Genomic DNA, 10,541 nt, shown 5'->3' with positions numbered 1-10,541 from the left:
CTCCCAAAACCATAAAGCTCATCAAAAATAAAACAGGTGCAAATGTAGGTGCCCAACCTTCCTTCTGAGGAGTGGCTGGTGGGTTTGAACCACCAGCCTTCTGGTTAGCAGTCAAATGCCTTGGCACTATGCCACCAGAGCAAGATAGAGGTACATGCTATCAGGAAGAGGTATACAGACAGCATTAAATCTTTATGTAATATTTTACTTCTAAAAAAGGATCTAAAGAAAAGTTGCAAAAAGAACCTTTTTGTGACACAATTGGATGGTGTTATACAAGAATGTTCATTCTAATATTATACTTTTTGCATGCTTCAAAATTTTCTAATAAAATGTATTTTTAAATATTATACAAGATATGTTTAAAAGCTTTTGCATCTTCCTTCTCCAACCTCACTAACTACATTAGAGCTGGTACCCTAGTGATTGGTCTACAAGTAGAAGAATGATATTCACTAAACTTCAAAAAAGCCATCAAAAGCATCAAAAGTTCATAAAAAGCAACTGAAATGCTGCACTGTGTTGACGGCACTGTGGTGAAATAGCTTTTTTGGACGCTGCTGATAGGATCATAAATGTGTATGACCTAGCCCTGGTGGCACAGTGTAAAGCACCGCTAACCAAGAGGTCAGTGGTTTGAACGCCACAGCCACTCTGCTGGTATTCTGCTTCCATAAAGAATTACAGCCTTGGAAACCCTACGGGGGCAGTTCTACTCTGTCCCATAGGAAATCGGAATCAACATGACGCTTGTGGGTTTTTACATAAGAACATGGCAACCCCAGGTGTTGCAGAGTAGAAGTGTGCACCATCAGGTGGCCATAACTGTGACCTTCTGGAAGCAGATTGCCAGGCCTTCCTTCAAGGTGCCTCTGGGCGGGTTTGAACTGTCCACTCTTCCATTGGTAGGTGAACAATGAACGATTTACATCACCCAGGGAATCAGAATCAACTCAATGGCAACTAGTTGGGCTTTTTTGGTTTATATAAGAATAACTTTACAATGTTATTAAAGGGGAAAAAAAAAAAAACTTACTGCCATCTAGTTAGGAGGAAGAAAAGGAGAGAAGGAAAGGAGAAGCCTTAATGACATTACTGGGGTTTTTGCTAATGCCTCTTGAAGAGCTATTGACAGTTATTAATAAAAGCTTTTGGGCATCTCAAATGCTTACCTTGCTAACTAATATGGTGGGAGGTAAGAAAATACTATTTCTTTATTCATTCTCTTTTCAAGCTTTGCTTCAGTTTTCATAGAACAGGAAATATCCTTAACCATAAGGTTTGTCTCTAAAAGCTCTCATACTGAGTGTCACACATTTGGTTTCTACTTACGTACTGGTGGAAGGTTTCTAGAGAACAGATTTTCCTAAGATTGAGTCTGGCCCAATCAAATAATCTCAAAACTATGTCCCAATCAAATAATCTCAAAAGGCCTAAGTGAAGTTAATAAGAACTACACAAGTAGAAAAATTTCACATGTTACTTTTTTGCCAAGAACTAATAGATTATAGACAGACAGACAGACAGACATGTAAATGTTACAGGGAAGAAGTTTATGCTAACTATTAACCCAGTTTGTTTCTGATTATTTTGTGTAAAAAAAATCACATGATAACATTGAACATGATTCTCTACAATTTTTAAGTTTGAAACTGCAAATTATTCTAAATACAAATGTCATTGTTATTGTGGTGATTTGAGTATATCAATCACTAATACTGAGGAACTGCACCATAAATCAGAAATTACTGAGATTCTAAGCGCTTATTGTATGGAGGTCAAAACTAGCTTAATTGCAATCTGACTGTGCCTTTAAATCACATTTTAATTAGGGAGGAAAGGAGATTTTAAGGGAATTCAGCAAAGAAACAAATTTGAATTTCTAAAGGCAGACAAGATACAGAAATACTCCTCAGTGTGAAGAGATGGAAAAAGCAGCATATCTTTTTCTGAACAGTGATTAAAAGCACCGCTGTTCTTGTTAGATGCCCTGAGTCACTTCTGACTCGTAACAGAATAAACACTGCTTGGTCCTGCACCATCCTCACAATCTTTGTCATGTCTGAGCCTATTGCTGTAGCCACTGTGTCGTGTCAATCCATCGTGTGGAGGGTCTTCCTCTTTTGCTGACCCTCTACTTTACCAAACATGATAGCATTCTCCAGGGACTGGTCCCTCCTCATAAAATGACCAAAGTGTGGGAGACAAGTCTCACCATCCTCACTTCCAAGGAGCACTGTGGCTATACGTTTCCAAGACAGATTTGTGTGTTCTCTGGTAGTCCATGGCATATTCAATACTCTTCTCCATATTCAATATTCTTAACTGTGGTCGTTAAGTTTGTGTGTCAACCTGGCTGGGCCTGGTTGAGCGGCTGGGCAGCTGGATGTAGTATTCCCGACTGGATGGCAGTGTGTTGGCTTTGGTTTTTATAAAGAACTTCAGAAAGCTGGTGTATAGAAAATCAGCAAAAATGGGAGTCGGGCCACACACACACACACACACACACACACACGATAACTAATTAGAACATGTAATGGAAAATGTTCCATTCACAATACCAACAACTTATAAAATACACCTAAAAGAAATGTACAATATCTTTGTAAGGACAAATATAAAAAATTCCTGATAGATTTAGGAAAAACCAAAACCAAACCAAACTCACTGCCATGGAGTCAGATCTGACTCATAGTGACCCCTCCTTGGGTTTCTGAGGGGGTATTACTACAGAAGTAGGTCGCCCAACCTTCCTTCCAAGGAGTGACTGGTGGGTTTGAACCATCAGCCTTCTGGTTAGCAGTCAAGTGCTTTAGGCACCACACCATCAGAGCTAGATTTCGGAAAAGGAAGTCTGAAATAAAGCAGTATTCTATGTTTATTGATGGGGAAGAGAATATTATGTTGTTGTTGTTGTTATGTGCCATCAAGTTGGCCCCAACTCACAGCGACCCCTCTTTGGATTTCCGAGGCGGTATCACTACGGAAGTAGATTGCCCAACCTTCCTTCCGAGGAGTGGCTGGTGGGTTTGAACCGCCAGCCTTCTGGTTAGCAGTCAAGTGCCTTAGGCACTACGCTACCAGAGCTCCTGAGAATATTATAAGGATGTCAATACTGTTGCTGCTTGTGCTGTTGAAATCAGTTCTGACTCATGGAACCCCATGTGTGCAGAGTAGAGGTACTCCATAGAGTTTTTGAGGCTGCGACCTTTTAGAAGCAGATCTCCAGGCCTTTCTTCCGAGGTGCCTGCGACTGCATTCAAACTGCCAACCTTTCAGTTGGTGGTAGCATGATGAACCCTTTGTGCCACCCAGGGACTACTAAAGATAGCAATAGTTCTTTAATTGTTTACAGATTTAGAGCCTTACCCCTAAGAGCCAAGATGACAACCTATCTCGGGCTGCTGTTTCCCATGTTCAAAATTAACCCTGTGGGGAAAAAGTAATAAAGAAAGAACAATATCGGTAACAACCGCAAAACAACACAAATGGGAAAGCTCTAAGGGACACTAAGTCTATGTTGAACACCTGAGTGTGTGCAGGTAGGAGTGTGCCCTGAAGTTGAAACACGTCTGTATCCTGCAATTAAAGGTGAACAACAGAATCAATTGGAGGAAAAGTATTGTATTTCTACCCTCACTTCTTCCCAGAGTGGCTTGTGACAATAAATTTCGACTGCCCCACTGCAGAATCTGAAGCAGCACCTTAGAGGACAAGTGGCATTACCACAGGAGTAAGAGACCATAAATGTTTGGGTTAGTTTAGACAGTGTGGCAGGAAACGTTGTGCTAACAACCATCTGAAACCTGTTTTGGAAATGAGGACTGGCCTTTTTCATAATTATTTTAATCAAATATAAGGAATGGGGTAAAATAGAATAGCTAGTATGACAGGCATCACACACAATAAAGGAAGGGACACGTTCCTGAATCTTTGTACCACAGGCCTGACGTCAGCCAAGGAAACCCAGGTATAGCTGTCAGGTAAGACTCCCCCTCACTTTCCGCTTAGGGTTTTCAGAGTCTTAGGAGTGGGGGGATTAACTGAAGTCAGATTAGGGACAAATTTAGGCCCTGAAAGAAATCAGTGTGAGGTCCCTGGATGAGGACTGAGGGGCTCCACCCCCAGAAGAGAAGGGACTCTATAGTCAAACCCCTCCAGCCCCTCCAGGGTGGCAGCCAGCCCCGGGCACCCCAGACGGGAATGACCAGATGAGGTGTATCCACAGTTCTACATCAAAAGTCTCTAGGAATGGTCTCTGGTTTTTAGTCTCAGGGAATGGGGTATGGACAGAGATCAGCAGAGAGGTCCCAGAACCTAGTAGGAATTGAGGTAAGCTGCTGAGTGCGGACTGAGGGTTTCATCCCAGAGCCCCGCCTTCTGAGAAGCTCAGCCTCTCAGAGATCCGCCTCCTGAGAAGCTCAGCCTCTCAGCGCCCCCTTCTCCCGCCCCCCTTAAACCTCAGGCCCCTACTGTCGGCCTTGGGAGAGCGCCCCCTTGGTTGCTAGTCTTAGACTCCCTCTTACTTTGGATTAGGGGTGTGCAGGAAATGAAGGCCTTGTTCTGAAGCTAGCTGAGTCGGCACAGTGAGGGAGCCGTTCCAAGCCCTACCAGGTGTCAATAAAAGGCCACTACGTGACTTCTGTGGGAACCGCTTCAATCCCCCACACACATCCAGGAAAAGAGGGCACCCCACAGAACCCCGCCCCAGCTGCGAATGATGGTAGAGCCCACGCAGACGTGGCCGGAAATGACGGGAGGACGTCACCCTCGTGAAGCAAGGAGGGTGAAGCCTCGAGGTGAAAGAGGCAGCCATTGTTCGGCAGAGGAAGGCGCTGCAAGATCTCTCAGCGCAAGGTGAGTATCCTGAGTTAGAACTGCTGGGCTATTCCCACTCGGGACAGACGAGACCCAGAACCCCGCCCCGCCCCGCCCCTCAGCCATGGGAGGCCTCAAGCTTGGTTGATAAGCCCAACACCCCCTGACGTCGCCCTCATTGTCCAGGGGATGAAGGCCTTGGTCTGAGGCTAGTGGTATCAGGCAAGTAGACGGAGAAATCTCAGGCCCTAAACCCACCAGCCACTCTGGTTAAAGGGAGAGGGGAGGCACGAGTGAGGCAATTCAAAGAAGGCAGCTTCTCTCACTGCTAACCAGAGGGCTGGCGGTTCAAACCCACCAGCCGCTCCTCGGAAGGAAGGTTGGGCAATCTACTTCTGTAGTGATACTGCCTCAGAAACCCAAGGAGGGGTCGCTATGAGTCGGACCCGACTGGACGGCAGAGAGTTTGGTTTTGGTTTTATATGGACCGGGCAGTGTTTCGTTCTATTGTGCCGAGGGGGTCTATGAGTCGGAACCGGCGGGACAGCACCTAACAACAGCAACATATGGAGTCTAGGCGATGACTGAGAAGACTCTACAGTCTAATACACAGGGTCTCCCCAAGTCCTCTCCCCGGGATTGGCCGTGGTAGGGTCGGAGCCAGACTCAAGTCTGTGGTGCCCCTTCATTTCATCCTCAGGGGTCTCCGGAAGTTGGGGGCCTTGGTCTAAGAGGGCGGTCTTCGGACAGCAGAGGGAGGATTTCCAGGTCATTCCAGAAGTCAAGGTAAGAACCCTGAGGACTGCAGGAATCTCCCACTTCATACAATGAGAGCACTTCCGAATCCCTCAGCCATCGGATGCCCAGGGATAGATGTCAGCCAGACACGTGTCTCAGTTCCTTCTTGTGGAGCACAGAGAAGTGAGAGCTTTGTTTGGAGGGAGTGGTCACATGTCAGCAGAGGGCTGAAACTTAGTTCCTCCTTGGAGTCAAACTCAGGGGCTTGGCTGAGGACTGACTGGACCTCAGCATGCATTGTCAGCCCTGGATGTCCCTGCCAGGAGTGGTGGCTGATGTTCCCGTTCATTTCCTTCTCGTGGGTTACAGGAAGGGTTAAGATATTACCATCAGAGTAGCAAAGGGAAGGGGACTCAGGCCCTGCCAACACTTGATATAAAGGTCCTTAACTTCTTCTGAAGAACAGAAAAAGCCCCAGTGATTTCATCTGATGTCAGTCCCAGCAAGCCACAGACAGATCTATTAAGCTATGACCTAAAGCTCACTCTCACTCCCTCTGCAGGGTTCTCAAGACACTCATCATGCCTCGTGGTCAGAAGAGCAAGCTCCGTGCCCGTGAGAAACGCCAGCATGCCCGAGATGAATCCCAGGGTCTCCAGGGTGCTCAGGCCACAGAAGAAGACCACGGGATGCTCCCCTCTTCCTCTCCTGTTTTGGGGGATAGTCCCCCAAGCTCCCCTGTTAGCATTTGGCAGGAGTCTGAGAGAACCCCAGTCATCCCCACTCCTGCTGCAGCTCTTTTATACAAAAAATCTGATGGAGGGGTTGAGAGCCAAGATGAGGAAAGTCCCAGCCCCTCCCAGGTGCCAACCCCCAACAAAGATCCTTTATCTAGGAAGGTGACCAAGTTGGTGCACTTCCTGATGGAGAAGTATGTAATGAAAGAGCCCATTAGGAAAGCAGACATGTTGAAGATTGTCAACAAAAAGTATAAGAAGCACTTCCCTGAGATCCTGAGGAAAACCACTGAGCACCTAGAGGTAGTCTTTGGCCTTGAATTGGAGGAAGTCGGCCCCAGTAGTGGCTTCTATGCCCTTACTAGCCAGCTGGATATCAGTAGTGGAAGGGCTTTATGTGGTGACATGGGGATACCCAGGACAGGTCTCCTGATGAACCTCCTGGGTCTGATCTTCATGAAAGGTAACCGGGTCGCTGAGGAGGAGATCTGGGAATTCCTGAATATGTTGGGGATCTGTCCTGGGAGGAGGCACTTAATCTTTGGGGAGCCCAAGAAGTTCCTCACTAAAGATTTGGTGCAGGAAGGGTACCTTGAGTACCGGCAGGTGCCCAGCAGTGATCCTCCACGCTATGAATTCCTGTGGGGTCCAAGAGCACATGCTGAAATCACCAAGATGAAAGTCCTGGAGGTTTTGGCCAAGCTCAATGATACTGTGCCCAGTGCCTTCCCTGATCTGTATGAAGAGGCGTTGAGAGATGAGGCAGAGAGAGCCCATGCCAGAGTTGTAGCCAGGGCTAGAAATCGTGGCATGGCCAATGCAAGTTCCAAGGCCATGTCAAGCAGCTCCTCCCATATGTAGTGAAGTCTTAGACAGATACTTCACTTTGTAGTTGAAAAGAGCTATCAGCCTTCTAAGTAGTAGAGGTCAAGGTTGAGCTGGAGGCAATAAAATGTGTATCTTCTTTTGTTTCTGTTCTACATGAGTAATTTAGACATACTTGTATTTTTGGAGGCTATGTTTTAGATGTCCCTTTATCACAAAATTTATTTGCTTTATATGGTACATTTCTCAATGACATGGTTTTATTCATTTGTTTCTCTGTGTCAGTTTTAGCATAGTTTTGGCATTTGTAAAAGAAATTAAAAATTAATTTTTTAAAATGGTCCAGAATAAAATAACATGTAATTGTAATGGGAATTTATGTGAAAATGTGAAAGAACTCCACAGTAAAATAGTTGGGATCACAAAATGGAGGGGGTGGGGGAAGACAAACAGTAATCCATTCATAGTTTGTATTATAAATTTTTGCTTTGAAAATTACAACATACATATATAAATCTGTATCATTTAAGAATGTATGATAAATTTTAATAAATTAGAATTCTTGTTCACTGCCTGTTTTTCTTCTACCCAAGTGTTAGTTGAGCGTGTGCTCTCTGGAAGGCTCTCTGATAGAACGGGTTTGCTAAAAAATAAAAGCCTTCGTCCGAAGAAAGTTACAGATTCCAGGAGCAGCTATCATATAAATAAGAGGTCGAGATACACTCTGAGGCCTAACGGACAAGTGAAAAGGGAGGGCTTCCAGATGAGAGTAGGCAGGCATAAATGCTCTGAGGCAGGGCAGTTTTGGGCTTTGGGAAACTGCAAGTCCAGAGGGCATCTTAAATTAGGTTTCATGGAGCAAGGGCCAGTGGAAGGGTGGGGGGGGGTGCTTGTGGGCTGTGCGATGGGGTCTATTGTAGCTGTGGGAGGTGTGTGCATGGCAGATACTCCCACGGAGTTTCTCAGCATTGAGAGACAGCCTGGAATGGAGAATGGTTCTGCACAGTTGCTCCAGGTTTATGGCTAAACCAGAGAGAAATCCCCACCTAGGGCCTGGCTGGATGGCGTGCTGTGCTCCTGCGCTACCACACTTGAACGCATGTATTAACTGAGTGTTTTACACGCAGCGTGTCCAGGGAGTTTCTCAGAAATACATTGATTGGACTAAACTCTTCACCTTGGGCTGGGAGAGACAGAGCCCACTGCTTTCAAAGGTTTAGGTTGTTCTGAGTGTAATTAGGCAAACTCTAAGCCTAGGAAACCCGATGGAGCAGTTCTACTCTATCATACTATGTTGGTGTGAATTGCAATCGACTTGAGGACCTCTAACAACTACAGAGGGAGGGCAAGTTTGTTCCAGGTTGTTAGTGACCACAAAATGAGTGAATATAGGGTTAACTGGATGTAGGGGAGGCTGGGAGGGAGTGAAGCCATTGGTCCTTGTCACAAATTCTAGGAGTTCTGAGTTGCATACAGGTGAGGAAGATGCCCCCATGCCCAAATTAAATAACAGATTCTCTAATGGCAGAAAATTTACTTAGTTTTATTTGCCACGCAGCATTTTGAATGATTTTGGGGTTTTGTTTGTTTTGTTTTTTTGTACAGCATTACATTAAGTGGTCAAACACTAATCAGAAAGTTGGCATTTCAAACCCACCCAGAGGTCTGATGCTCTGCCTCCAAAAAGTCACAGCCTTGAAAGCCCTATGGTGCGGTTCTACTCCGCACACAAGGGCAGCAGATTTGCCCCCTGCAGTACCTTGATTTCTTGACTGCTGCTTCCATGGGCATGTGGATCCAAGTAAAATGAAATCCTTGACAACTTCAGTCTCTTCTCCCTTTGCCATGATGTTGCTTATTGGTCCAGTTGTGAGGATTTCTGTTTTATGTTGAGGTGTAATCCATCTGCGGGAGCTCTGGTAGCATAGTGGCTAAGGCACTTGACTGCTAACCAGAAGGCTGGCGGTTCAAACCCACCAGCCACTCCTCGGAAGGAAGGTTGGGCAATCTACTTCCATAGTGATACTGCCTCGGAAACCCAAGGAGGGGTCGCTATGAGTCGGGGCCGACTCGACGGCACATAACAACAACAACAACAATCCATCTGAAAGTTGCAGTCATTGACCTTCATCAGGAAGTGCTTCAAGTCTTCTTTTTCAGCAAGGAAGGTTGTGTCATGTGCATATCACAGGTTGTTAATGAGTCTATAATCCTGATGCTGCGTTCTTCATAGAGTCTACCTTCTCAGATTATCTGCTCAGCATACAGATTGAGTAAGTCATCCCACAACTCATCTAGTCTTCGGTCATTAATGTTTAATGCATCAAGTCTGTTCTTGAGATGTTCTCTAAATTCAGGTGGGATACACTCAAGGTTTTACTTTGGCTGTCGTGGACCTATTTTCATTTTCTCCAGCTTCAAATTGAATTTACATATGAGTAGTTGATGGTTTGTTCCACAGTCAGCTCCTAGCCTTGTTCTAATTGGTGATACTGAGCTTCTCCATCATCTCTTTCCACAGATGTAGTTGATTTGATTCCTCTGTATTCCATCTGGTGAGGTCCAGTACCTACGATAAATTTCAGTTTTGTTCAATATCATTAACCTGAAATTAACTGAAAATCTAAATATGATGTTTGTTCTCATTAATAAAATACCTATTCTACTTAAGAACACAGTCATTCCATAATCAGATTTGCAATTATTTTTCAACTGCTGCACTGCCTATAATCTACAACACAAAATTACTTGGAGCCACAGAATGAGTTGCTCAATAAAAAAGTCATTGACTACTTATCAGTAAACTGTCAAGCCAAAGCCCTTTAGGAATGTCAAGGGGGACAGGTCATGAAAATCAAAACAACTTTGGGTGTGAGAACAGTTCATTTACTTGAGACCATAACTTACACTACAAAAATTTAAACCATTGTTGTGGCTGCATTCAGAAAATATGTATTAAGTCCTTTCCCTCTGCTCGGGGCTGGAAATACCCAAAAATACAAATTTCTTTGTCTCTCTCATCTCTAGTATGCAATCAGTCACTGCGTTTTATAAATTCTCCCTCCTTTCATGCTTGCTCTCTCTCTGTCTCTCATCTCCTCTCTTTTCCAGTTGCTCCAGCCTCAGTTCAAGACCTTATCACATGCTCACAGCTATAGAAAATTTTATATATACATATATTGACTGTAGTATTGTTTGTAATATCAAAACATTGAAAATAGCCTAAAGATGCAGCAATAGGGAACTGGTTAAATAAATTATGGTCTAATGATGAAATTCTATGAACCTGTTAAAAAGAATGAGGCAATGTTCTACGTAGTGATATGAAATGATCTCTAAGATATATTAAGTGAAAAAAGCAAGATGGAAAACATGCCTGTAGTACGCTACAACTTTATTTTTTAGCATCTAAAAAAATTATTT

At 44.5% G+C, this 10,541-nt stretch overlaps 1 protein-coding gene across 1 annotated transcript; it reads left to right on the top strand.

Annotated features, from left to right (window-relative positions):
• Positions 1-6,137: 6,137 nt before the first annotated feature.
• On the top strand, positions 6,138-7,154 carry LOC103210493 (melanoma-associated antigen B1-like). Its single transcript, XM_007956410.1, has one exon. The coding sequence runs from the start codon at positions 6,138-6,140 to the stop codon at positions 7,152-7,154; it is 1,017 nt and encodes a 338-aa protein (XP_007954601.1).
• The last annotated feature ends 3,387 nt before the right edge of the window (positions 7,155-10,541 follow it).

The sequence above is a fragment of the Orycteropus afer genome, unplaced genomic scaffold (assembly GCF_000298275.1).
Source record: "Orycteropus afer afer isolate SDZICR_OR568_19922 unplaced genomic scaffold, OryAfe1.0 scaffold00617, whole genome shotgun sequence".
Lineage (NCBI taxonomy): Eukaryota > Metazoa > Chordata > Mammalia > Tubulidentata > Orycteropodidae > Orycteropus > Orycteropus afer.
The sequence above is the reverse complement of the archived record's forward strand: the minus strand, read 5'-3'. Positions and strand labels throughout refer to the sequence as shown.

Coding starts and splice junctions, on each gene's coding strand:
- LOC103210493 (XM_007956410.1), top strand. CDS start 6,138: ATGCCTCGTGGTCAGAAGAGCAAGCTCCGTGCCCGTGAGAAACGCCAG.